This window comes from Balaenoptera borealis, assembly GCF_965194805.1.
Source record: "Balaenoptera borealis genome assembly, chromosome: 1".
NCBI classification, from domain to species: domain Eukaryota; kingdom Metazoa; phylum Chordata; class Mammalia; order Artiodactyla; family Balaenopteridae; genus Balaenoptera; species Balaenoptera borealis.
In genome coordinates, this window is record NC_138860.1 from 80,658,130 (window position 1) to 80,685,844 (window position 27,715).

The following is a 27,715-nucleotide window of genomic DNA, read 5'->3' on the forward strand; positions in this document are numbered from 1 at the left end:
TGGGCAAGGGTCACAGATCTACGGGCTGGGGGCAGGGAGACACCAAGGCAAGGGACACAGACCTCTCTCTGAAAAGTATTCTTTCCCTAACTGGGGTGGGCTGGGCAGCTAGCCAGGGGCAGAGGGGTGGCTACATCACCTGGGGGTTGCCAGGAAAGAAAGGGGCAGGGATGGGAGTGGTTGAAAGGTAGCCCCTGCACCTCCTTCCCCAACCCCCTGCCAAACACAGGACTGGGAGGGGGAGGGGTTATTTTTAGCCTATGTGTGTGAGCCCCTTAGGAGGATGGGGAGCCCCCCTGCCGCAGCTCCCAGCCTCTTGGGCTTAGGCCTCCCCTGTTCCTCTTATGAGGCTTCCTCCTGTCTGCCCAGACCCACTTCAGGGCCATCTTCCTGCCTCTGTGGCCGAGCTCTGCATTCTAAGCTTCAACCACCTAGAAGAATCTGCCTTGGGTCTTACTTTTGTCTCAGACTGGAGGCTCCCTGAGGCAGGGCTGTGTCTGCACCTGGAAGGCCCTGAGGGCTCAGAATAGACTGCCCCCAGGAGCCACTCAGGGGGCTTCTGGGTGCTCCTGTGGTCCCAGCCTGTTTTTACCCTCATTTCTATGAGAGTTCAGTGAAGACAATCAGAGCCCATCGAGGTCTCTCTTCCTGCCAAGGGGCCCTGGGTACTTGCCTGAATCACAGAAGCCCCCCAGACCCCTCCCTGAAGACATATTCCCTAGGCCTAGGTGCTGCCACCACCATGCCACCCCCAGCCTGGTGCAGGGCCAGCTCCAGTGACTAGTGAATTCCCCTCCTTTCCACTCAGTGCTAATCAGCTCAAGGAGAAATATAGTTGCTGAGTCAACAGAGTGGGGTTCCACTTCCTTCTGTCTGTAGGTCTAAACTCGCTCCTGAGTAAGAGATGGGGGGGGGGAGCAGATGGCTTTGGGAGGGGAGGCTGAAAGTGCAAGAAAGGTCTCAGATTAGACTCAGGGAGTCACCTCATGGCTGGTTCCTCGTGGCAGGGGAGGAGGCAGAAAAAGGAGAGGCTTGCTGTACAGCAAGGGCTGGAAATCAGAGTCAGAAGATGGGATTTCCTTAGACTTCGGGATAGAACAGGATGGCGGGTTCGGGGAGAGGACAGAAATGCCTAGGGACCCACTTGGTGTTTCTGAAGGAGCAAAGCCTCCTAAAAAGGGGTGAGCAGGACCCAGGGAATCTCCCCCTCCCGCTTCGGCTCCTCACTGCTAGGGGTGGACTCACCGAAGTGGGTGGGAGGATCCAGATGATGGATTGTCAGGAGCCCTGGGTTCCTGTTACGGCTGTTTGCTAACAAGCTGCCCAACCTTTAACAGGGGAACTTTTTTCTGCACCACTGTTCCCTACATTCCTTTGAAATGGAGATAGTGCCTTATTTGCCCACAGGGATGCTGTACAGAGGAGATGAGACCAGGCAGCGAGGGGCTTGGCCGAGCAGGGCTGCTGGGACTAGAAGGGACTTCACACCCCTTGTGACTGACTTCTTGGTTCAACCAAATCGGAAACTGAGGTCTAGAGAGGGGAGGTGACAGGGTACTGGAGATAGGACCAGATCTTGTCATCCCAATCCAATGTTCCCCCTTATACCGTGAGGCCCTTCCCAGGCCAAAGGATAAGGCCCCGGTCCTCCCGAGGGCTCCAGCTGCAGGCCCAGCCCTGAGGCCCAAGGTGGTGGAACCTCCCTTCTCCCCACCATAGCCATAGGCACCCCTGCACCATCTTGCTGATTTCACTCCCACAGGGGCCTGGGGCTGCGGTGAGACCTCAGGATGGAGAAGTTGAGTAACTAGTACAGGAAAGGGAGCCTGGCGATTGTGCTGAGCAGGTTCCTCTGCCCCAGCAGAGACCACTGTGCGGGGGGGGGGGCATTTCCCAGCTGACTCAATCTCCCGTGGTTATTCCATCCCTCCAGCTTCCTCTAGGGAGGGCTCTCTCTGGCTCAGCCCCGTCAGAAAGAAGAGTCTCCTACCCCGAGCCCCAGATCCCCTTCAGAGCCTGCAGAAGGCCTTGCTGCAAGTGGAGGTTCCAGCCTTTTCCTCCAGTTCCAGCCCCTTCAGCACCATGGCCAACCCTGAAGTCACTTTTTTCCTGCTCCTGTCTCCCTTAAGCTGTCCCCTTTATCCTATCAGCTCCCTCAGCTAATGCAGTAGACAGTCTCAGTAAAGTACCCTGTAACTCTGGCTCAGGGGACCAGGGCAGGGGCAGGGGGCTGAGAAGCTATTACACCCCCAACCTCAGCTGTCCCGAGTCTATAGCGCATCATTCCCCATGAACCCACTTAAGGAGGACTGGGGGCCAGTCATCACTGAGGCCCCATCCCCAACTACCTCTACTGGCCTTAGAACATGTGTCCCGACCAGAAACAAAGCTGAGCAGAGGGAGAGGGGGTAAAAAAAGGTTGGCAGCAGACAGCAGAGCCTTCCAGCACCCTTGCCACCTCCCCAAGCCCCACAGAACTTCAACCATCCCCTCAACAGACTGCGGCTTCTTGGACAGCAAGCTCAGCACCCAGTTGGGGCAAAGACCTGGCCAGGTCCCTGCCCAAGGGTCAGAGCTGAAACCCCCTTTGTGACAGCTGTGCCATCTCTGTGCAGTTCCTAAGTCTGTGTCCTAAGCCTGTTCCTTGTGGACCTCACCTTCCTCAGCGTCTCTGCCCTGATCAATGCAGCACTGCACACTTGGGCTTTGCCCCGGCACCTCCAACACCTTCTAGGGCCATTGGGAGCCACTCCTGACCAAGGCCGTCACCTCCCGCCCCCACCAACCCCGTCACTTGGCTGTTACTGCCATGCCAATTTGAGCTGTTATCATTCCTTATTCCTCCTTCCCTCTCCCTCATCCCTGTCTTCTCTTTCCTGTTTATTTATCAGAACTTGAGGTGATTACCTCAGGAAGCCCTCCCAAATAAAGTCTGTCCATTTTCTAACTTGTATTTCTCTTGGTGACCAAGAAATTCTAACCACCAAATAAAATGTCATCTTTGGTAGGAGTAAAAAGTGGCTTTAAAAAAAATGGCTTAATACTACCTCCAGAGAACCAAAGGAGGTGGGAGGCAAGAGGAAGCTGAAAGATATCTGGCTTAACTATCCGTTCCCAGAAGACACCAGGACAATCCCTGCCCACCACGCCTTGCCTCCCAACCCAGAGCACTTCCAGCTCCATCATGATGCAGCCCCTAAAATGAGAAAGTTGAACTGCTGAATCCCAGGAGTGTGGCAACTCAGGAGGGCAGGGCTGCGTCTATAGCGTACTGAATACAGAAACAGCACTGGACTCCATGGGACCTCAGACTCTGGGGCCCTGCTGAGCCTACCTCACCACCTCACTTCACTATGACACCCCAGAGGGGCGACCTCAGCCCTCAGTGCCTCTGTGGATGGTGGGAGTGGTGGTACGGGCTAATGCTCCTTGCTGAAGGCTGGCTGGATGCACTGACTTGGACAACTACAGCCCAAGTGTCCCTGTGGGATGCAGGAGCCCTGTCTGGCTCCAACCCGAAGTAGGTCAGATTTCAGATAAGCGGGTGCTTTTCCTGTAAGTGATGAAACCCTCCTCTGTACTTAATGAGAAACAGACTCAAGTTACCCCAGCCGACAAGACCAGAAGCATGGCGAGATTCCTCACTTCCTACTAGTCCCCAAGTCCCCAGCACACACTTCTTCAAACTGCCCCTCTGGCCTTAGCCTTCCTGTCACCAGGACTGTCAAACACCAAGTCCTCCCAGTGTTTTCCCCATTCAGAACCTGCAACGACTAGAGTCAGGCATCTTCGTCCAATTAACGCTGCTCTGCCTAGCATCTAAGGCCTTTCTTCTTGCAGGAGTTTAACAGTCCCTTCCTGCAGGAAGCCACTGCAGTTACGCCCTACTGGAGTCCTAGTACCCTCAGCAACAGGTTTCAGCAGTGTCTACACTAGGATTTGCATGCTGCATTGTGAACGATACCCGGTATCTTCCATCTCTATTTGAACCTTGCTCCGAGGAGGAATCATGCCACCTATCTTGCGGCTCCTGGGCACCACAGTGCCCTACAGCTAACTCAAGTCATAGACCCTGCCACCTCCCTTCCTCATCCATCCACCCACCCACCCAACCTGCCCCTCCCTCTCAAGCAAAAAGCTAGGAGTCCAGAAATATCCAAGATCTGTCTAGCCCCCAAGCTCTATGCAAAGCTTCCAAACCAGTCCAGGTCGATGACAACCAGTATAAATTTGACTCATCTTTAGGGACAGGCATTTCACCACTTTTTCATGTCCAACAACTCTTTCATGTCACAGAAACAATCTCCTTGACTTCCCCCAGTCTTCAGAGATACCCGAGATCAGCAATACTTCCCATATTTGGGATCACAGGCCCCTGTCCCATACAAAATTGTCGTACAATTCCTAGAGTCTTCAATGGCCATGACCCCAGTTTAGATGATGAGTACTCAGAAAGATGCAAAGTAATCATAAGACAGCTCATGATAGTTTGGAGGTTGCTTTACACAAAGTAAATATTGAGATCCAAGGACAGGATAACAAATGAGAAGGGTCCAAAAAAAAGAGACCTCACTTAAAAGTAGGAAAGGGTCAGGGCAGGCAGCATCTGTCAGACTGAATGTTTTATTTCAACAGACATCCCTGGTTTTAAAAAAAAAAAAAGATGGAGGGGTTCAACATTTCATCACACCCAACAGGGAGCAAAACTCCCATCCAAGAACTCAGAGCCCCTTCTGAGGCATCACTTGAGTCTTTGCTAGCTCCAAGACAGAAAGGAGCTGAATTTTCTAACTTTTGTTAAGAAAAATCTATCAAATATGTTCATTCTCGCAGAGGCGAGGGCTGGGTCCTCAGGGAAGGAGATCCTGGGCTTGGAACAGCTGGGGTCCCAGAGATGAAGCTGGGGGCCCGACCAGCTGGGCAGCAGGAGATCCAGGGGGCAGTCAGGTCCAGAGCCCTAGAATCCATATTTGGCTTGGGTCTGCCGGCGGCTGAGCTTGTTCTCCGACCAGGTGTTCTTCAGTTCCAGCTCCCGCTCCTTAGCCTATGCAAGGAAGAGGGGGCAGGGGAGAGTCACACAAAGGTTCTGAGAAATATTTTTCTCTTGCCTCTGTGCACTTCCCAATTTAAAGTCTTTCTCCCATCAAAACAATTATGTGGAAAAAGCAAATCCCTTGAAAGATTTAATTTTCCCTTATTCAAGCAGAAGGGGAAGACACTGAGAAAGCAAAGAAAAACCATCTCTTTGGGGAGCTAATAGGGTTTAAGCAGAATAAAGACTCAAGAATCCTGGTCCTTCATCAGCTAGAATTAAAACAGAGATGCTCAAGTAGGAAATGGACAAATGAGAAATTGAATTTGGCATCTGAAAGAAAGACAACTGGCTACCTTGGATACCTAACTAGCCAAGTGGGAGAGGACAGCCTCGAAGACTTGGACAGGTCAAAACAGGACACCAACCAAGTCTGGAGCCACAGTTTGCTGCTGTGTTGAATACAGTGTATATGGTACCCTAGAAATTCACACCACTTTAAAGTATAAATTGAAGCTGTGAAAAATTGACTGGAAGGAACTAGAATTAATGCTTTCTCCTTCTGACCACGACAACTCCTGGCTCTACATTGCATTCTGGGAAGGTACAAGCGCCACCCTAGAAAAGGGACTCCTCAACCCCATTCCCACAAGCTAGCTGATACCTGCTCATTTCCCCTGGAATGGGGTGGGGTGCTAAGGGTTTGGGTTTAAAAAAAGACCCTACAGGGGAGCAGCGAGCAAAAAAAAATAATTAATTAAAAAATAAAAATAAATTTAAAAAACTTTTGAAAGACCCTACCCTCAAATTCTTTCCCTACAAACAACAAGACAGGGTAAGGGTACAAAGGAGTCCCTGAAAAGGAATGTGAAAATATGATAAGAACAACGAAAGCAAGTTTTGCCACTGAAATCACCAACCAGCATATACACTCCCCAGGGAAATGGCCAGGAAAGAGTCTTATTCCTGGTCTGTACCCTTGACAGCATTTAGTACAGTAGGTCTCGAAAAGATATTTAGTGATTCAGTGAATTATTTGAAAGCTGCCAGGTCCTATCAAATAAATACCAAGACATATTCTAATTCCAGAAGATATTCTGGATTATCTGTAATTTTGAATTATTTGCACTGATGTTTCCTGCCATAGAAATAGAGAACATAAATAAAACCAACTTCCTCATGAGGTGGATGTTTTGCTAAAAGTTGGTGAACCAATTTTTCTTGAAAGTTTTTTTTTTTATTTTTTAAAATTTATTTATTGGCTGCATTGGGTTTTCATTGCGGTGGGCGGGCTTCTCACTTCAGTGGCTTCTCTTGTTGTGGAGTGCGGGCTCTAGGCGCGTGGGCTTCAGTAGTTGTGGCACGCAGGCTCAGTAGTTGTGGCTCACGGGCTCTAGAGCGCAGGCTCAGTAGTTGTGGCTCACGGGCCCAGTTGCTCCGCGGCATGTGGGATCTTCCCAGACCAGGGCTCGAACCCGTGTCCCCTGCATTGGCAGGTGGATTCTTAACCACTGTGCAACCAGGGTAGTCCCTAAAGTTTTTTAAATTATCAGATAAACTTGCTATTTGAAAGAACCCTATGATAAACCATTTCACTCCCCTCTTTTTTTTTTTTTCCCCCCCTCTTACTTTTATGCTTTGAGTATCTGAATTTTCACTTACAGAGTTTATTCCAAGCACCTGTACTTGAGTCTTATCCGAAGTGAGACTGATGCAGAGGAGAATTCTGAAGGACACAGCCCCACCTAGTGGCCGTATGGAGAACTGGGGAGGGTGCCTGCTGGAAGCTTCTTAGCCTAGATCTCAGCCTTCAAATCCCCAGGTTTATAGGGATCCTGCCTAGCAGGCCAGGGCCCTCAACCCTCTCACCTGATGAATCAGATACGTGATCTGGTGTTTCCGCCGCTGCTGGCCTGTTGGCTGCTCACCTTTCTTCTGCAAGGGAAGAAAACAATCATTAACCCACTGAAAGAAAAGTGGAAGTTTCTCACGTGCCCCAATGAGGCAAGGTTGGGCATTAAGAAACCAACTATACACAGCCCATATCCTAGGGGGAAAAAGTCAGCTTGGAGCTGTTTTTATGTCTGTATACTTACAGTTATTTTTATTAAAGCCATTATGCAAAAATCCCAAGCTCAGACTACTTGCCTATAATAGCCAGCTAACATCCCCATTAGACTGGAAATTCTGTGGGGTCAGGACTGTCTACTACATCTTTGGTAACCCCACCTCGCCCCCAGCACCAAGCATGGTGTTCTGCCCACAGTGGGCACTTGATACCAGCTTTACTGCCTGCAGTCAGTCTAAAACAGCTGAAGTGCCAGGGTACAGGAGACCTTCCTCCCGCCCTCCAGACCCCTCACCACCCTCTCTGCCCATCTCCCCTTTAGGCCCTCTTCATCTCTGTCCACCTCTCCCCAGTCAGGCCAGATGTCTAGCCTATCTCCTACCTGCTGCTTACCAAGCTCTCTCCCATCAATCACCTCTGGCTGAAACCCCACTCCCTCATTCTAGTAACTGCCAACAAACAACTTCCCTGGAATTAGATTTTCACCATCACCCCACCTCTCTCCAGTCTTCCAGCCTCCACCCGTAACTGCACTGAACCCCTAACCAAACTTTGATGCAAATGATTTACTGTCAAAGTCTATATTGGTCTGGGCTTACATTCTGCGGTTTTTCTGTCCTCTGCCAGTCTTGTCTCAGACTAGAAGCTTCCTAATCAGCCCCACCCAACTCCCAAAACTCCTCTCTGGAGTCTCCTCAGCACTTATGTAATCAATTTGCACCATAATCATTTACACTCAAGTGTCCTTAAATCTCTTTTTCTCAACTACACTGTAAACCCCTCAAGGACAGGAACTGTATCTTTCTCTCCTTTTTTTTCTATCTAGCTCAATACAATGAGATGATGGAAAAAAACCTTAGACCTGGGAAAATAGCAAACTCCAATTCCTTGATGCTATTTAATATCATTTTATATGACAGTTAAAGATGACAAACATAAAACATCCAGGTCCATTCCTGGCCCACAGTGAGCACTGACAACAGTAGCTATTACTACGTGATGATGCTTCTCGACCCACAGTTAGTAGAGCATGCTCTCCTAAGTGGTTTTTCCAGTAAACAATGATGGATCTATGCTGATCTAACCACAATCCTTTGCTCTGTCCTGTATGGCCGCCAACATTCAGTTAAAACAAATGGCTGGGGCTCAGATGGCCATCTGTGGCCACAGAACAAAGCAAAGAAAATGGACAGAGAAGGGAATAAAATGCCCGACCTTGGCCTTGCTGGTGCTCGGCTAGAATCCAGGGCTTCCCCACATTTTCCCCCCTGTGGCAGGCTCATAAATGTCCACATTTGCTGTACTCAGCTACTAGGTGAAGAGATGTTCATCATACTGACTGAAGAAAACTAGCAGCAAGAAGGTAGGAGTATGGTGTGGGAAATGTGAGGAATAAAGCATCTGAAAAGACTACAGCTGGCTACAATAAATAATGGAAAGAAAGGAGAGAGAAGGACGTGTACACTCAGCACCTAGGACCCCAGGGCTTCTGAGGCTGTGTTGTGCCCACACCTCACAGATGTGCTGTGCCAGGTCCCAACTTAACAGGATGGAGAGGGCTTTCCTGGTGGCGCAGTGGTTAAGAATCCGCCTGCCAGTGCAGGGGACACGGGTTCGAGTCCTGGTCTGGGAAGATCCCACGTGCCGCAGAGCGGCTAAGCCCGTGCGCCACAAGTACTGAGCCTGTGCTCTAGAGCCCACAAGCCGCAACTACTGAAGCCCGCGTGCCTAGATCCTGTGCTCTGCAACAAGAGAAGCCACGGCAACGAGAAGCCCGCGCACTACAACGAAGAGTAGCCCCCCGCTCGCCGCAGCTAGAGAAAGCCCACATGCAGCAACAAAGACCCAACTCAGCCAAAAATAAATTAATTAATTTAAAAAAAAAAAACAAAAAACAGGATGGAGAGAGGGATATGACTGCAGAGAGGAGGAGGGGCAGCTATGGATCCTGTCCAGCCAGGGAAGGAGCCACACATATCCGAGATCTTCCCAACTGCAGGTTAGGAAACTGTTTCAACCAACCAATCTCAGTAACCAGACTCCACCATCCAGATGGAGAGCAAAGTGCTGCAAATTCTGAAAGGCGGGAGCTCTATCTGGGAGGCTTGGTGTACACTCCAGTACCAAGGGGAACAGGTGTTTGCTAAAGGTGCCGGGACAGTAACAATGGGGTTTGGGGTCAGATTTTGCTTTGGCCACCCACTAGACCTTTCCCACTTACTTTGCTGAATGACTTCATGGTTTTCTCTTCTGTCAATGACTTGGTCATCCACTGCTGGGCCCCACTGAGCTGGTCATCACCTTTGATCTCCACAAAGTTGATCTCCTCCCTCCCTCGGTTCCTTTTGCCCTGCAGCCGCTTAAACTGGAAAAGGGGAAAAAAATTCAGGAGTGGGGGGTCTGGGTAGGGGGTCAGGAGATGTCACCAAGGATCCAGAGTTTATAGAATGGTTTTGGGCCTCCCCAATTCCATTGCACCCTTAATTCTCTCTATGCAGTATGTCCTTTCACCGTGCCACCTACCAAGTGGCCTTAAAGCCAGGTGAAAGGCTACTTCTCAGAAGTTCTCCTGGCCTCAGGAAAAGGAAGGGCAAAATGTATTCCCAAACATAAGTGAGTGCAGAGAATCACTGATATGAATTTGTATTCAAATTATTTGTAAATTGTATCTGCCTAAAAGGACTGCACACTATTTTCAAATTAAGGGTACAAAAACAAAAAATTTTAGGATTTCTCTTCTAAAAATTGGTTCTTTTAACATGTCTGTTCCTTCTCATTGGTTCAGTATCACCAAATCAGCAGACCGCACACCAGACCAGACATTAGAGAAGGAGAACGTAGAGATGGGGAGAAAGGAAGCCTCAAAAAAAGACCTGGCAAATTTTCTAGGAGACTGCTACTCTTTCCTCAAAAAAAAAAATCACACCACAAGTCACCAGGAGATGTGCCTAGAAGGAGTGTGAGCAAAGGGGAATTAAATTCAAGAACACTCGGAAACCTGCAATGAAACCCAGGTTGTGGTCTGAGCATTAGCAAGGCCTCCTGGGGTCACTCTACCCATAAGAAGCTGACTTTTGCCACTGGATGAGCTCTCTGCTGCCTCCTAGGCTTAAAACAAAAAGGGCCTAACTACTGAACTTGTCAAGGAGGATATACCCAGGGAAGTGGATGAACACAGTATTAACCACAGGCAGAAGTTTGCAAAGGGATGCACATCTTTCTGTGAAAAGGTGAGAAGAAAATTATTTTTATAAGAACTTGCATGCAAAGAGGTAGAATCCCCTATTTCTCCAACCCACTCCTAATAGGCTGTGACCTCGCTACAGATGGAATACTTTATCTCCTGAACATGACCAGATGGCCGCAAGACATGGGGTTTTCATCTTCCCTTGTGCTGAGCTGGGGAAAAGCTCAGCAGCAGGGAACACAGTGATGTGAAACACAGGGTTATTTACTGTGGCTGCTGTTCCCTCCCCAAATCCACTCTCCCTGTCTCCGTTAGTGTGAATGAACCCAACGTTTTGGCTAGGCATATTACCACCCAACAAAAAGACTACATTTCCTTGCAACTAGATATGGCCATGTGACCAGGTTCTAGTCAGTAAGACAGAAGGGGAAGTGTTCTTAGGAACTTTCAGGAAGTCTCCTAAAAGGGGAGGTGACTTTCTTTCTCCACTCTGCTGCCTGGTATGCAGTAATGATGGCAGTGGACTTAGCTACATTCTTATTCTTATCACTAACCATAAGAATAAAGGCCACAACCTAGGGATGGGCAAAGTAATGATGAGAAGGGGACTGGATCCCTGACAACTTTGTGGAGCTGCCATACCAGCCTTCGCCTACCTACCTCTAGCCTTCTTTTATGAAGAAAAAAGTTAACTTCCCTTACATAAGCCAGTATTACTTGAAGTTTCTCAATTATATGTTGCCAAACCTAATCCTAAATGAATGTCGTTTAAAAAAAAAAAAAGAAAGAAAGAATTTCCTTTAGCTTCAGCTTTGAAACCTGGTGTCCAGGGGTCAAAGATGGTCACTTGTGCTTTGTTAACTTACTGCTTCGTCATCGATGAAGGAGGCATCTGGGGCAATTTCCTGTGGGGGGACCAGAGTCGGGTCCTGTGCGGGATAGTAGCCACCACTGTAATAATCCTGCAGTCAAGGAGGGAAAAAAACACACCAACTGAGGGCACAGTGGAGAGGGGACAAAGAAAACCCTCATCAAAGAGGCAGTGGTGACACCCACACCCACACTACAGACCCTCAAATGGACCAGTAAAAGCACAGATCCTAAGGACCTACCCTATAACTCAAGAACCAGAGTTTCTTCTCATCTGCACCATCCAGACAGATGGATATTTTTTAGGGAAGAGAGATAAGAAATAAAGACGTTCTCTCTGGCTTCAATTTACACCCTGCTCCCTTGGCTGCTTCCCAAGAGTGATTCCCACTCCTGACCTCTACTGTGCCTCAGCCCTGCTCCTCCTGCTCATGAGACCCCAGTAAAATCCAGTGTGAGCAGAGGTGAGAGGGTGTGAGGCATGCCATTCCTGCTCCTCGTCCTATCTACACCCTGGACACAGGGGATCGCCTATAACAGGCAGGGAGGTTGCAGATCTCTGATAAAAATCAACCACTGCAAGGGTGGTATGGAATTTACAAAGCTGGGAACAAACCAGGTTTGCATTACCAGATTTTTAGTTCAGGAATTGATGATTCCCCTTTAGAGGTGAGCTGTCCAGATGTTGTTATGGACCCTAGAGGAAGAGGGGTGAAGGCAAGGGCAAGGCCCCTACTGTGGCCGAGTCAGGCAGCCACAGAGCTGAGAAGCTGTTTCCTCCCTGCCTGCATTTTTTCCAGATTCTTCCACCTTTGCCCAGAACTCCAAGAAATGCTCCTCTAAAAACATTCATTTTATAGTGAGCTATATGAAAAATAAGGTTTAATTCTGACTAAAAATAATACATAAAAACCCAGAGTAATTAACTTTAATAAAAAGTATTGATAATAACATACATTTAAATTGCAGGGCCCCCTACTGTATTTAAAGTGCTTTAATTTGCACAGATTACCTCAATAGTGTTTATAACTGCATACAGAATTCCAACTAATACTCATTTGCTGGATGTAAACTAGTGGTTTCTTAGATTTTTTTTTTTTTTTTCCTGCTAAAGAGATCAAAACACTCATGTTCCTCCTTCCTTCTAACAACCTGAGGGGAGATGCATTGTCCCTGATCAGCCTACAGGATACAACAAGGTTTAACGGCAAATAGTTTTCAAAGTCTTTGATCAGAACAGAGTCCCTTCAAAGCCCACTACCTAGACTGTAGATAAGATTAACACTGACCATTCAGAGAATCACACTGGCTGAAGAAGACAGAAGTCTTGAAACCATCGCATGCTGGCAGGAAAACTTCCTACAGCTGCCCAGCCACAGGGCCAGCCAGAGGCCTCTGTCCCACCTCCACCACTGCTGCGAGTCCCCGAACTCCTGGAGCACTCTCCATCTCAGGAAGCTCTGACCACTGGAAAAGTCTTTCTTAAACCTATTTACAACCTGGCCTCATATATGCTCACTCCCTGAGGCCACAGAGAACAAGTTAAACAGCTCTTCCAAATAACATGTGAATAGAAAGTTATCATAACCATTTACTGAGCATTTGCTATGTTCCAGGCACCACGCGAAACCAATGTAATTCTACCTAGCAACCCTGAAGTTGCTAGTATTCTTCCCATTCGAGAGCTGAGAAATCTGAGACTCAGAGAGGCAGTTAAGTAATAGACTCACATAGTTTGAGATTCAAACTCCAAACCACCCTCAAACCCCATTCTCTATCTCTGCCCAAACTACGGTCCTCCAGCATCTTCTTTCCAGGGACTTGACTCAGTCCCTTCAACTTCCTGTGACTCAGTCGAGGCCTCTCACCATTCTAATTCCCCTTTGCATTCGACTCTCCGGATTCCCTCCTGTCCTCTGCAGTCCCTCCCCTCCCTTGCAGTCCTCAGCACTCCCCACCTCCAGAACTCTTCTCGGACTCACTGCTGTCTAGGAGTCTATGCCACAGTTCACTTATCCTCCTCACCCACATCTGCAGAAGCTACCTGGGATCTCTAAGACTAGAGACTGCTCCTCTTCCACTTTCTCCCTATACCTTTCATCAGCTCCTACAATGACATTTTGTTTTCAGAATAAACGGGTCAATTATGTGTTTCGACCTGTCAGACTTCAAGACTTAGCATAAAGGTAGTATGTTTTGAGGCCTGACAGGTACAGGAAAACCAAGACACCAGAAGATTCATTAATTCAGCCAAAGTGGTGCCACAGAGGCCTTATCACTGGCTCAAAGCTCTCCCTGACGGCCACACTCCAACATTCCCTGGCCTGCCCTCCACGCCTCTTACCCACCTGATAGTAAGCACCAGCGGCATTGGCATCGCCATACGTGGAAAACTGATTGTAGCTGTAGTCATCCCCAGGCTTAGGCATCCAAGGGGCCCCACTTGAGCCTGCTGCCATCTTGAACTCTAAGGGGGCATTGGCTGCATCGTCCTGGAAGGCCGGCTCTGGTTCCGTGCCTGGAGGCAACTCTTCAGGGACAGTGGGAATGGGGTAAGGATATGGCTCAACTCCAGGCGGCTCGGCCTTCTCAGGGAGGGAGAAAAAGTTCTCAGGGGCTACTTCCTCATCACTATCGTCCTCTTCCTGTGTGATCTGCTTCGTCACCTGCAGGGCGGCACTCTTGGCAGCAGCCTTGATAGCAGAGGGCGATGGAGTGGTGGTCGTGGTGCCCACAACAGGGGCGAGAGAAGAGGGCTTGGTCTTAGAAGCCTGTCTGGAGGGCTTAGTGTCAGAGGAGCCATCCGAGGGTTTCCGGGAGAAGGCATGGGGCAGGAGCAACCTGTTAGTCTCTTTCACAGTCAGGTTTTTAGGTTGGGGAAGCAAGGCGGACAAACCAGTCCCCTCACTGGATCCCTGGTGAGCCCAGGTTTGGGTAAGGAGGGAAGAAAGATGACAAGTGAGATGTTATGATACATACTACTGACATTAAGAACAAGCATTACAGATATGTGCTCTAGCCTAAAATCTTACCAGCCCTGTTTCCATCTTACCTCGGCCCACTAACGTCATCCAAACTGGACTTGACTCCTCCTACCTCAGGCCATTCTGCTGTCCGCTCCTCCCAAGGTAAGATGTCATCCCTGTTTTCCTCATCCATCTCAACCCAGCTCCTCTTCCCTCTGCCACAAAGCCTTCCCTAACTCTGATTTTTTTGCAAATATGATAATACATTTGGCAAATACATCATCCTTCTTCCCAAAAAGCCCAGGGCTCTCTCCAGCTGATCACTGAACCTCTCCCTATGTCCTAAAGGTTCCTCTTAACATGGGTACTCCCTGCTTCCTTTGGATTGCTACTCAAAGTCAAGAGCAAGGCTATGTCCAAAAAAGACATTCATACATACCGCCAAAAGTTCCCTCCCCCACCCAAGAAAAGCCCTACAGACGGGGTATATTCAGCTTGTTTATGCCAGAGTCATGCATTTAATTTATCAATTTGTAAGCTAATTGGCTCAGCCTATCCAGTGTTCCTCAGCCCAACCAGAGTTGCTATTATTCATAAGAATCTCTGGGATTCTGCTTTCCATGTGCTACAGGGCCAGCTTGGCCTAACTGCAGGGCTGAGGGAGGTGTCAGTCTGAAAAAGGAGAATGGAATAAGGTCATTGTGTCACCGTCCTGGAGTACCCATGTACTTCAGCTCTCTCAGCCAAGAAATGCCCAGAATGAGTAAAATAAGACTTTTGAGTCAAGCAGGCCAGGCAGAACTGTTCATCCAGAAAATGGGCTCTTCTCCCTGCTGTCTGGGTTCACAGATTTGGGTCATTTCAGCCTGGTAGACCCCAGAGGCTCAGGTTCATAAAAACCAGACTGAGGTGGCAGGTGGAGCACATCCTCAGGCTACCTTCAAAGTGTCTGACTTCTCAGATACATCTGGGATCACGGCTACATCCCTTTGCAGTGCTGGGTCCCTACTCTGCCTTAACAGCTCAGAGTTTCTCTATGCACTCATCTCTTCCCACCATCTGGAAGACTGCTGTTTATTCCTGGGGTGCCTTCTGAGCCAGTGTCCTCTCGTCTCTTTAGTTGCCAGTCCACGTCCTCCAGGAAGCCATTCAGATAACAGAGAACAAGTGGCTTCATTCAGTCTCAGCAAGTCAGTATCTTCCATGATTCCTCCTCCATCACCCACTACAAATATGGACACAACATCACTCTCACTAGTTATCTTTCTTTCACATGACTTTGTCCTTCTAACACCTCCCAGCCATGGAAGTGACACCTCAACAGAGTCAGGAGAAGGAGCAACTTCAGCATCATATACCTAAATCATGAGACAGCAACCTTATAAAGGCAGGACTGTTTTTTTTTTTGTTTTTTGTTTTTTTTTTTTTGGCTGCGTTGGGTCTTCGTTGCTGCGTGCCGGCTTTCTCTAGTTGCAACAAACGGGGGCTACTCTTCGTTGTGGTGCGCAGGTTTCTCATTGCGGCGGCTTCTCTTGTTGCGGAGCACGGGCTCTAGGCGCGCAGGCCTCAGTAGCTGTGGCTCGCAGGCCCTAGAGTGCAGGCTCAGTAGTTGTGGGGCACGGGCTTAGTTGCTCCGCGGCATGTGGGATCTTCCCGGACCAGGGCTCGAACCCATGTCCTCTGCATTGGCAGGCGGATTCTTAACCACTCTGCCACCAGGGAAGTCTCAAGGCAGAACTGCTTTTGCTCTTCCTGAGGCATATAATCAACATGAGGTCAGAGAGTGTATAAATCACCGAGTGTGGAGCTGAGCAGGAAGAAACTTCTGGGAGCCAGAATAAAGGCACGGGGACAAGGGGAAACAGGCAACAGCAGCGAGATCATCTCCCGACACTGTCTGGTTAAGGACTTCTGGTCTTGATGACAGAGCAGCAGCCAAATGCAGCAGATAAGAGCCTGGACTCTACAGTCAGACTGCCTCAGTCTGAACCCCAGCTCTGTCCCCACTAGTTGTCTGACCTTGGGCAAGTTCCTTAAGCTCTCGTTTTCCTTGTATGTAACATAGGGATGATAATAACGCTATGACTTAAGCACTATTAGGAGGATTAAATCAGTTAAACACTGGTATAGCACTTAGTGCCTGGTAAGTGCTATTTAAGTGTTTCTTTTCCAGGTTAAAAATGAGGCAGGGAGAAGATGGATAATTTTAAAGTTCAGATGCTCCATAACAACATTTTGACCAATCCGTTTATTCTACCATTCCTAAATAATCCTTTTACCTGAAATGTAATGAATCAAATTGAGTTCCAATTCATCTCCCTACCACGCCTGTCCTCTAGGAGAGACGCCAGTGCGCTAAAGCCAGGGAACAGCGAGGAGAGGGTAGAGAAGCACGAGGTCTGATGTTATCAGGAAAACAAAACTACACCCAAACAGGCAGTTGTCCAATACTTGCAAACTACACCCAAACAGGCAGTTGTCCAATACTTGCATTTGCTCTAAGCCTGACCTGGAAATTTCCCGTCTTTCAGGAAGCAATATGGGAAGAGAAGAAATGGCTTCTATTACGTCACAAAGCTTACCTGAAGGACAGTTTTCTTCTTTGTGGGTTCATCTTCCTCGGAATCTGACTGAGAGAAAAAGAAACGGAGTGAGGTCTCACTGTTTAAGGACAGTGGAGAAGCACTCACATTAAATGAAGCACAAATAAAGGACTGGACAACAGGGGCCATCATCTTGTCCGAGCCCCTCCTCTGTATGAGAGGTGCACCCCCCAGAACCAGCCAAACAAGCAGAGCTTCCTTCCTGCTCTCGAACAGCTTCAGAGAACAAGGTATGCGTTGACCGCCCCTGGTCACTCATCCCCATACCCCAGACCTGTTGCACAACCTTCTCAGCATCAATTTCCAGTCCTTTAAATTAAGACTACTTCCTCCCATTCAGCCTTTGGTGGAAAGAAAAAGCTACACCCATTCTTCTTCCTATAAATCTGTCCACTAGAAGATGAATGGGATTTGGCCCACAATCTCACCCAATCTCAGTTTCACTTCTAAAACCACTTACATAGACTACATAACCACAGGGCTGGGGAACTCCGGTGGGATTAAGTGGTATGTTAACTACTCTTCTATGAGGTATTAAAGGTCAAAGCCATTGGAGAAATCCATTCCCTCTCCAAGTATGATCTATTGTCTGCCAGACAGAGTTGTTTGTGTCCAGGAAGAAGGCAAGCAAATGATGACTGTGAGAATTTGGAGCAAGAAGGGAGCTCATCTGTGTTACCCCTCTGACTCACCAGGATTGTTTCTAATACAAGCTCTCACACTAAAAACGTCTAAACTTTTAGCTCAATACCAGTTCCTCAGCATCTCCAACTATCAGAAAGATGCAAGGCATATGAAGAGCAAGCTTTCACATTTTATTTTAAAAAATTAATATCCAAACTGAGAACCTTAGAAGTTTTCCATTTGTTCTTAGCACCTTGGTTTGGGGCATCTGTAAATAAAGGTGATTAGGCAAGAATCTAAGATCCTATTCATCTCCAAGATTCTAAAGAACTCAAATCCTCTGCCTGTCTTTCTCAACTGACCCTCATATCTCACAAGTTCCTTTCGGGATCTTTTCGTTTTTTTCTATTTTATTTTTATTTATTTATTTTTTTGGCCACACCACATGGCATGCGGAATCTTAGTTCCCCCACCAGGGATCGAACCTACGCCCTCTGCAGTGGAAGCGCAGAGTCTTAACCACTGGACCGCCAGTGAAGTCCACAGGTTCCTTTTTGGATTTGTGTGCTACAAGGACTTTTTGATCATTATTACTCAGAACCTACTGTATGCAAGACACTGTGCCAGGTACTACAGACAGAGCTTCCCAACTGGTGTCCTATGGCTGGGTTATAGGTACTATGATGATATTGATCCACTCAGCCCACAGGGCATCAGGCAGGGCTTGGAGCAGGTAGGGTCCTGGCCCACTGGTTTCCAGAGGCACAGCCTGTACCACTTGCCCCACTGTGCTTCAAAGATTTTCTTGTGTGCCATGACATGAAAAAAGTCCCTGCCCTCAAGAAACTTACAGTCCAGTTAAGAAGAATGACAAGTACCCAAATAACTGTAATAAAAGCAGTAAAAAGATAAGGGCATCAAGTGTGGTTCCAACATCACCTCAAAGAATTGGCTGATCCTCCATTTGTGCTTTCTTTCACGTAAGGCCCCCACCTTATTACTCCCTCTCGCCTACCTGAATCGCTGACACCTCTCACTCTCCTGTCAGTCTGCACTCTGTACTTCCTGACTCGAAACTCCTAAAGTCTTCCTGAAGAAGCTCACCTTGCTCTTTTTCACTGTGTCCCTAAGTTATTCATTTGTCTGGGGTGGCATCATGCTAATGATTCATTTGTGCTTGCTCTGTAAAAATGTTACATTTTTCACGTGCGTATTCTTCCCTTTACTCCTGACAGCCAAGGCCCTATCTTACGGTTCAATATTACCTCACAGTAGTCAGTGCACAATGATTTTAATTACTAACTGCTGCCAATCGTAGTATTAAAAAAAACCTGTTAAGAGAAATCTGTCTTGGACTTCCCTGGTGGCACAGTGGTTAAGAATCTGCCTGCCAATGCAAGGGACACAGGTTTGAGCCCTGGTCCGGGAAGATCCCACATGCCTCAGAGCAACTAAACCCATGCACCACAACAACTGAGCCTGCGCTCTACAGCCCACAAGCCACAACTACTGAGCCCGTGTGCCACAACTACTGAAGCTCACGCGCCTAGAGCCCGTGCTCCCCAACAAAGAGAAGCCAGCTCAATGAGAAGCCCATGTACCGCAACAAAGAGAAGCCCCCACTCGTCGCAACTAGAGAAAAGCCCGTGTGCAGCAATGAAGACCCAACACAGCCAAAGATAAGTAAACAAAATAAATAAATATATATTTTTTTAAAAAAAGAGAAATCTGTCTTAGTACTTAAATATGGAGGTAAGGGAAAGGGCAGTAAAGGACAGGACAGTCATTTGCTGAGTAGCTACTATGTGTCAGGCAACTTATTCACAAGTTTTTAATTCAATCCTGAATAAAATTTCAAGGTAGGCATTATTATCTCAACTTTACAGGTAAGGAAAATAAGGCTCAGAGAGGTTAAATAATTGCTAGTACACGGCAGAACCAGGACCTGAATCAGTTTAGGCTCCCATGCTTTTGCAGCTGAGCTGTGTGCGTGTCCAGACCTGAGATCCACACTGATCAGATCCCACTAGATCCCACAGGATACAGCCGAGAGAACAAGGCACAACATCAGCAATACAGGTTTCAATCTCAGCTTTGCCACTCACTGGCTGGGAGGATCCCCAAAGAGCCATTCAACCCCCCAAGCCTCAGTTAGCAATAATACTTAATCCATGTCACAACACTGTTCTAAAGACTGCATGAGCTACTATCCATGAAAATGTATATAAACTAAAATTCTTAACAGACTTCAAGGATTACTATTCTCTCTGGTCTGCCAAGATGTCAAACGCAACCGAAGAATAAGCCTTAAGCCCCAAACACCCAAGCATTTTTGACCTTTTCTCTCTGTTCCAAACTTCCACTGCCTCAGGGGCTACTGACCATTTCCCTTGTCTTTTGACCGTGAAGACTTTTCTCCTTTCCAGCAGACCACACAGAGCCACCTCACTATGGGGTATACAAGGTTTTCATGAAGTCCCCAGGCACGTTTAAACTTTAACATCTAAGGCAATACGTCCAATGGAAACAATCTGAAAATAAAATTTTATCAAGTTTAAGACGATTACATTTATAAAATTGTACAAGCATATTTTTATTTTTCAGATCCTGTGGCAAACAGAAAGTGGCTACTTTGAAAGTGTAGGCAAACTGTCCCACGGCTAATAGAATTGAAGGCCAGATCAGCTGTGGGAAGAAAATTCAATTTTTCCTTAAATGTCAGATTGTTTCCATTACACTGTCAACCTAAGTTTAAAAGCGCACGCACACACAAACTGTACAAAGACTTTAGGAACACCTTATTAATTTTGGATTTAGAGAACTGCTATGGCTACTCACAATCATCCTTCTTTGAACATTTTGTACTCATCTACTGAACCCCATTATAAATCATCTCAAGATGGGCACAAAATATGACAGACTCCCTAAAACAGAACACTAAGACCCTCAAAATAAATGTGCTGAGCCCCTAAACACTTCTTAAGTCATGACTATTCATCTTTGAGGGAGGGGTAAAAATAATCTTTACCTCTTAAAGCTGACAAACAGGACTCCGAGACATTCAGTAATCTACCCAGGGCCACAGAGGAAGTCCAGGGCCATTGGGAGGGTGAGGAAATAGAATGAGAACCACCTCTTGCCCCCTGAACTAACTTTAGCCAACTAAAGAGGTTGGAAACACAGAAGTCACTGGTTCACTATGAAAAGAGGTCTAGATGCCACTCAGAATACTTATGAGCATGTGGGGGCCTGAATGAAAACTAACAGGAAGCAAAAGGAAAGCTCAGCAAGGAATTATCCAAATACCTCAAACAGAAAAATAAACTTCGGTTCAGAGTACCAAAAAGGAGGAGATGAATAAGCCAAAAGCTAAGAGATGTACCATATATCCTCCAGTCACAGGGTAGGGGTTGGAGTTGGGGGGATACAGCTGTCTTGGAGCATTTAAAAGAAAAATTAATTCAGCTTCTATCAGGAACCAGCTAGAGGCAATGGGCTTAGCCTAAATACAGTATTTAACTAAGACACAAGAACTTCCTTGATGGTGAGAGGTACATGAGTATACTGGGTTTTTTCCCCTTACCATGGTAAAACATATATAACACAAAGTTTATCATTTTAACCATTTATAAATGTACAATTCAGTGGCAGTAAGTACATTCACAATATTGTATAACCATCACCACTATTTCCAGAACTTTTTCATCATCCCAAATAGAAACTCTGTACCTACTGAACAACAATTCCCTATTCCCCAGCCCCCAGTAACCTCTACTCTACTTTCTATCTCTGGATTTGCCTACTCTAGGTACCTCATATAAATGGAATCATACAATAGGTGTCCTTCTGTGTCTAGCTTATTTTACTTAGCATGATGTCTGCAAAGTCCATCCATGTTGTAGCATGTACCAGATTGCATTCCTTTCTAAGGCTGAATAATATTCCATTGCATGTATATACCACACTTTTGTGTATCCACTCATCTGTTGATAAGTTGGGCTGTTGCGCTGTTGCCACCTTTTGGCTACTGGCTACTGTTGAGTAGTGCTGCTGTGAACACTGGCATACAAGTATCTGTGTGAGTCCGTTTTCAATTCTTTTCACCTAGGAGTGAAATTGCTGGATCATATGGTAATTCTAATTAACTTTTTGAGGACCTGCCAAACTGTTTTCCACAGGAGTATGTTAAATGGAGGCTGTGGAGTCAATTCCTAGAGAATGCTAAAGACCAGTGAATGGTGATCTGAGTGGGTCTGTTTCCTTAGACCCAGAAAGAAGGGTGACGCTAGAGATACGGGAGCACCCAGGGCTGGAAGAAGTACGCTGGGCCAGAACAGGCATTCCCGGGTTTTAGAGACACAAACCGGTTGTGTCTCTTAAGAAGAAAGTATTGTATTTCTTCTTGGCCTCATTAGAGCCTGAGCCTCAATGGCCACCACTGTCCTCTCTGTTCCAGCTGCCAAGAGTGACAAGACACACACACCCAGAGACTGCTGAGCAAGAACGGAAACAGGCATTTTCCATTAAGCCAGGCCCAGTGGGATCTACTAATCTATCAGAGCCTCGTTCCCCGTGGCAACCTCCCTCTTATCTTTCCAGGCTCTGGTCCTGACAGACTCCCTCTCCAAAAAAGCAATCACTAGTTGCCAGGGCCAGGAGCCAAGAAGAAAATCAGGGCCCAAGCACAGACTCCCCCACCCCCAGGCTCCAAACTCTAATCACTTCTACACTCCTCTCTGCTGTTATCCCAATCAGCTAGATTCATCAACTTTTCTACCCTTTGGTCTCAAATATGTTCTTACATCTGCCCTTCAGTTAGGACACCATTTTCTCTCCCACCTTTGCACTGCTCATCGTATCACTTTCATAGTTCTGGTTGCTCAAGGTTCTTCTATCTTTTTGGTAGGCACTATGATAGAAAGGAACAGAACACACCTGGGTACAAATACGACTTCTGCTATTCCCAAACTGTGTGATTTTAGCTCTGTTCTCTAAATTCCTATCTCCTCACCTGTAAACTAGGGGTAACACTTAGCTTACAGAGTCGCTGAAGTGCCCAGCACAGTGTCGGACACCACACAGGTGCCCCACAGATGTTAGTGCGCTCCTCCTTCCCTTTCTATCTAGGGCTAAATCTTAGTTAAATCCACTGCAGTCAACTCTTATATTACTTGGTTAACAGAAATGAGCAAAATTAGTGAAATTGCAATCTCACAGCTTCAAATCTTCCACTACCTGGGTAAACAATCTAAAAGGATGGGTAATACTAATCCAGATAACCCTAAGATTTCTATTTGTGTTGTAATGCACATTACATGATAGAAAACTCTCACAGCAAACTTATTCTTCTAATTTTGTTTTTTTGGTATCCTAATTTTAGAAGTCTGCATCCCCTAAGCCCGCAAAGTCAACAATAAACCACTGTTCAGAAAAAGAACAGTAAGAAGGGAAAAGGAAAGGATGATTCTCCATTTTATGGATCATTCCTAATTCCTCACATAAGTCAAAAGCTGACTGAATTTGATTCTGCAGGGCACCTGGAGAGAGAAATTTGGTACTACCCTGCCCCCTGACTGCAGCTGATTGATGAGCTTACCCAAACCAATCATATTCTCTCCCCTGGAAAACCAGAGCTGGGACTAAGACTGTAGGTCAATCTGAGCCAATCACTAAAAGGAAGGAACTAAAAACCAAGGAGGTATGGTGCCCATCTTTCACCTGCAACAAAAGTTAAGAAGTGGAAACTGGTCTGCAGACAAAGAAGAATGAATCAAATGTGCAAAGAGGAGCTGTGGGGGTCTCCGACAGATCTCCAATTCCTGATTCCAGGCCCTTTCCAAGGTACCTCAGTATACTTAGGACACATTTCCATTTAAGCCAGCTGGGAGCAGTTTCTGATACTTGTAACCAATTAAATCTAATCCCCAATGTGCTCAGCCTCTGTATTCCGTAAATAAATGGCACCACTACCCTCCCAGCTGCCTGAGCCAAAAGGCAAGGGGTCAGCCTTGAATCCTCTCCTTCACCCATGACATCCAATCAATTCCCTAGTCTTAAAACGTCTACCTCAGAAAAAGACCTGGAGCCTCCAGCTCTCTCCATCCCCCGCTACTCCCTTATCCAGGCCGCCATCATCTCTCACACTCTCTCTGCCGGTCTTGCTCCCTCCAGACCTTTCAGCACCCTGTGATCAGAGAATTCTTGCTCAGACTTCAAGGGCTCTTCACTACCCTAGAATTATGTACAAAGGCCTTGGCATAGTATCCAAGGCCCATTGTCATCTAGCCTCAGCCTCCTTCTCTCTAGCTTCATCTCTCGTCACTGCCCCGCCCACCCATGCGCTCCAGCCATGGTGCCTTACGAAAGGTTCCCCCAAAGCATTTTCATTCTCTCACCTCTGGGCTTTTGTACATTCTGTCCCCCTGCCTGATGTTCTCCTCTCCATCGCCCCTTTCTCTGGCTACCTTCTGCTCATCTGTCGTATCTCTGAAGTTTAGACATCGACTCCTCCTGGAAGCCTCCCCAACCTGTGAACTGGATTAGTGCCCCCAAAGGAGTGCTCCCATGGCACCAGCTCTATCATGGTTCTTCTCTGACTTGACCTAAAATCTATTTCCTTGTCTGTCTCCCCCCATTGACCATAAACTCCTTTTGTGACAGGATCTATCATGTTCACTACTGTACTCTCAGCTCCTGGCACAGAGAAGCAGCTCAATACTGAACTAACAAATGAATGAATGAAAATTCAGAGTTAATTACTTCTACTTCAGCACCAAACCCTAAAGAGAAACTATTTAAGGAAACCTAATTCATTCACTCAAATGTTTACTGAGAGCCCAATAAGCACAAGACACAGAGCTTGGAACCACAGGGCCTTAGAACCACAACTATTTCAAAGGTAAAGGTCACCCTCACCTAATCATCTTGGAACTCTTAGGCTACGCTTCCCAGGAACTATATGTTCAGAAAACAAAAATACTAACTTGAACAGAACAAAAATGGGAAACTGAACCGGCTAAGGGCTAGGATTTGGCTTTATTTTAATTATCCACGTCAGGATTCACCTCAGGAATTTAGTGAATTATACTTACAAAGGAGGGATAGTTAGAAGTCCTCAGAGTTTTCTGCCACTTCAGCCAGCCTAAATGGAAGATTCCACAGCCTCTACCAGCAACTTTTCCTAATGCTACCTTTGCAGACCTAAAAATGAGCCTTTCCGCCGTCACTGTGGAGGGTGGAGGGTGGAGGGAGGCAGGCTCAAAGTGCCATCTTCCACCATCTATCACAATTAGGCTGCGAGAAAAGTTGGTGGGAAAATTGTGAAAAGAAAACACCCCAAACAACAAACCTATTTTCCTCTGTCCTACTCAGGGACTTTCCTTTGTTCCAGGTTAAATCAAGACCAAACTAAGTTTCAGTGGAGCAATACAAGGCTTTTTGGGAACCTAAACTTAGAAATGACAAACTCAGGTGAGAAAGAAGGGGAAAACGATATGGAAAAAAGTTTGGAACATGGTAGTGAGGGAGATTCTGGAAACTCCTTCTATAAAGAATCCATATTCATTTGAGTTCATTCACTCAAAATATTTAGGTAGTACTCAGCATGTGCCAGGCACTGTTTTAACCACCAGAGATATAGCAGCGAATAAAATAAACAATAAGCCTACCTTCATGGAGCTTGTATACTAGCAAAAGGAGAAAGGCAAATAAAATATACAGTATGTTAGACGGCGGTAAAGTATTTTAGATGGTGGTGCTATGGAGAAAAATAAAAGTGGGATGGGGAGGAGCGTGTGACAGGAAGTTGCAATTTAAATAGGTCGGCTAGGAAGTCCTCACCGAGAACGTGTCTTTTAAGCCAAGATTTGAAAGAGGTGAGGGAAAGAACATTAGGACACATGGGGGGGAGAAGAGAAATAGCCTCCAGGCAGAGCCGGAAGTCTGAAGAAAAGCAAGGGCAAAAATCAGCTTCTCTCAGAGGGTTACCAAAGGTGAGCCAGGGATTGACCCAATTAACCTTTTAGGAGAGAGAGAATGGAAAAGAACTCCAAATAACTCTAAAGTATCACCTGCCCCTAGGCTGTCTCCTTTATCCCCCAAAGCGTTCACTCCAGAAAAGGCCTTCAATTTTTCTGATACAACATTCAGAAAACGACAAGAGCTTGGTTGCCTCTCTAGGAGCCAAATGTCCTAATTCACCTAGGCTTGAGAAATACCTAAACCGTGAAACTGAGGCACAGGCCTGGAGTTCAGATAAACCCTTAATCTTCACTCTGCCCTTTGCCAGGTAAGATCTTGCGTGCTGGACACCTGTTTCTTATCTGTAAAAATTAGAATGTTATCTCCCAGAGTTCTGTAACAATTGAAGGAAAGGGCCAGTGCCTGGCAAATGATCTGTACTCAACAAATACTCAATTTCTTCCCTAACTCCCCTCAAAAACAGAATCCAGGATTCCTATCCTTTTCGTTCCGAACCCTGATGCTTTTAAGTTCAGAGGCAAAGGAAAAGGTTAGTCCTGAATGTTCAGCAAGGGCTCAGGAATCCTGTCTCCCGTTACCTCAGGTACCAGATTTTATGCTGTTCTCAGTATAAGAGAGAGAGAGGGAAAAAAACCAAAAACTGGCCTGCGGTGAAGATGCAACAAAGCGGAGTGGAACCAAGTGTCCCTAGGCCTGGGCCTGTCAGTGCCAGGTGATGGTATATGGCCCTTCTGCAGGCGAATCCAGCTTGAAGACACCCGCATGGACAAATACCCTAACTCCCCAAAGCTGACAAACTTCAGCTCAATTAATCGCACTGTACCAGGAATCCAGCGGTCCGGAATCAACGGATGCACTTACAGGAGGGAGTCTCGGAATCTCCACAAGTCCCTCCTACAGCTGAGCCCATGCCCAAACCCAACGGACAGTTTGGGGGTGCCCTCCTCAGATACTCACATCCCCCTTATGCAGCTCTGGCGCCGCAATCTTCACCGGCTCTGTCCTCTTCTTTGGCTTGGGAAGCCCCAGGGGGGGCCCGGCCCCGCCGATAGGGGGGGGCAGACTGAGGCCAGGGCCTCTGGGCGAGGGCAGCCCCAATCCCAGCCCCTCCCCAATTCCCGCCGCTTCAGCCGGGCTCACGCCTGGAGGTGGGGGGAAGCCTCCCAGACCGAAGGGCAAGGAGGGAGGAGGCTGGAGCCGGGGGTCTCCGGTGGGTGTGGGCAGCAACAACGGCGGGGGAAAGGCTGGGGCCAGCATCTGGGGGGACGGAGGCAGCAAGGCCGGACCCTTGGGCGCGGGAAGAGAAGCGAACAAGCCCCCTAAAGCGGGCCCAGGTGTAGGGGCCGCCGCCTCCTCCTCCTCCTCCGGCTCCGGCTCAGCCTCATCCGGCTCACTCTCATCGCTGCTGGCGTAAGCAACCAGCGACATGGCGCCTCCCGCCTTTGGGGCGCCCTTGCCGGCAGACGAGGCCTACTTGACACCGGGGATGTCCGGAGGCCTAGTGGGCCCCGCCAGTCAGCGGGGCGGGGAACCAAAAAGCCCGCCTTCTCCGTACTCTAGGGGTAGCCCCGGTAGAGGCCCATGCCCACAGTTGATTTCCACCGAATAAGCCTTCCCTCTCCACTTAAGCTCCTAGTCCCGGGCAACTACACACAGCTAATGGCCGCCGAGTCACTCCACCGCCTCCTCGTCTCACCAATATACGAACTACAACTCCCAGAAAACACTTTGGCCACAGCACCATTCTCCGCCGCAGGGAGCTCAGCGCAAGGCACGGTGGGAGTTGGAGTCCGAGGAAGGATTAAGGGGTGCGCAGAAAGACAGGAGGTAAACCCGCCTCTGACACGAGGGCTCCTGGGATGAGTAGTTTTTTTGGTCTCCTGACAATTCCTAGGTAACTACAAGCCCCATCAGTCACCGCGGTAGTCACGGAGACGGATAGGAGAGCATTTCGGTACTTGAAGTTCCCTAAAAACAGCTGCTTGGGCGCTAAGATTTATGGGAGACGTAGTGCTCTTAGAAACTGCAAGTGAGGTCGGGAATGAGAGGGAGTCTGGGAAGGTGACGGATTGAGGGAAAATAGCTTAAAGGGAAAGAGGTCTGTAAATGAACTGATGAAGCTTCCGAGGCCACTGAAACCCCGAGTTGGAATAAAACACCCCAAGAAGAGCCAGGGCCCGAGACACCTGTACGGAATTGGGCTGCGAGCCAGAAAGAAGCAAGACTTCAGGTCTAATTAAAAACATCTGAGGGGTTTCCCTGGTGGTGCAGTGGTTAAGAATCCGCCTGCCAATGCAGGGGACACGGGTTCGAGCTCTGGTCCGGGAAGATCCCACATGCCGCAGAGCAACTAAGCCCATGCGCCACAACTACTGAGCCTGCTCT

The 27,715-nt window shown here is 47.6% G+C and overlaps 1 protein-coding gene across 2 annotated transcripts; it reads right to left on the reverse strand.

Annotated features, from left to right (window-relative positions):
• Positions 1-4,607: 4,607 nt before the first annotated feature.
• On the reverse strand, positions 4,608-27,033 carry PRCC (proline rich mitotic checkpoint control factor). Of its 2 annotated transcripts, XM_082399018.1 has the most exons (7): positions 26,288-27,029; positions 16,706-16,753; positions 13,506-14,072; positions 11,154-11,249; positions 9,322-9,465; positions 6,902-6,967; positions 4,608-5,044 (listed from the first exon to the last, which is right to left on the reverse strand). In XM_082399018.1, the coding sequence occupies exons 1-7, from the start codon at positions 26,756-26,758 to the stop codon at positions 4,958-4,960; spliced, it is 1,479 nt and encodes a 492-aa protein (XP_082255144.1). In that variant the 5' UTR covers positions 26,759-27,029; the 3' UTR covers positions 4,608-4,957. The 2 variants fall into 2 exon arrangements, with proteins under 2 accessions (XP_082255144.1, XP_082255145.1); XM_082399019.1 differs by lacking the exons at positions 4,608-5,044; positions 6,902-6,967 and having other exon boundaries at positions 11,154-11,280; positions 26,288-27,033.
• Positions 27,034-27,715: the final 682 nt, after the last annotated feature.

Coding starts and splice junctions, on each gene's coding strand:
- PRCC (XM_082399018.1), bottom strand. CDS start 26,758: ATGTCGCTGGTTGCTTACGCCAGCAGCGATGAGAGTGAGCCGGATGAG. Junction 14,073..16,705: donor AGAAGAAAACTGTCCTTCAG/GTAAGCTTTGTG, acceptor TGGGCTCACCAG/GGATCCAGTGAGGGGACTGG. Junction 11,250..13,505: donor CCGCTGGTGCTTACTATCAG/GTGGGTAAGAGG, acceptor CCTTGACTGCAG/GATTATTACAGTGGTGGCTA.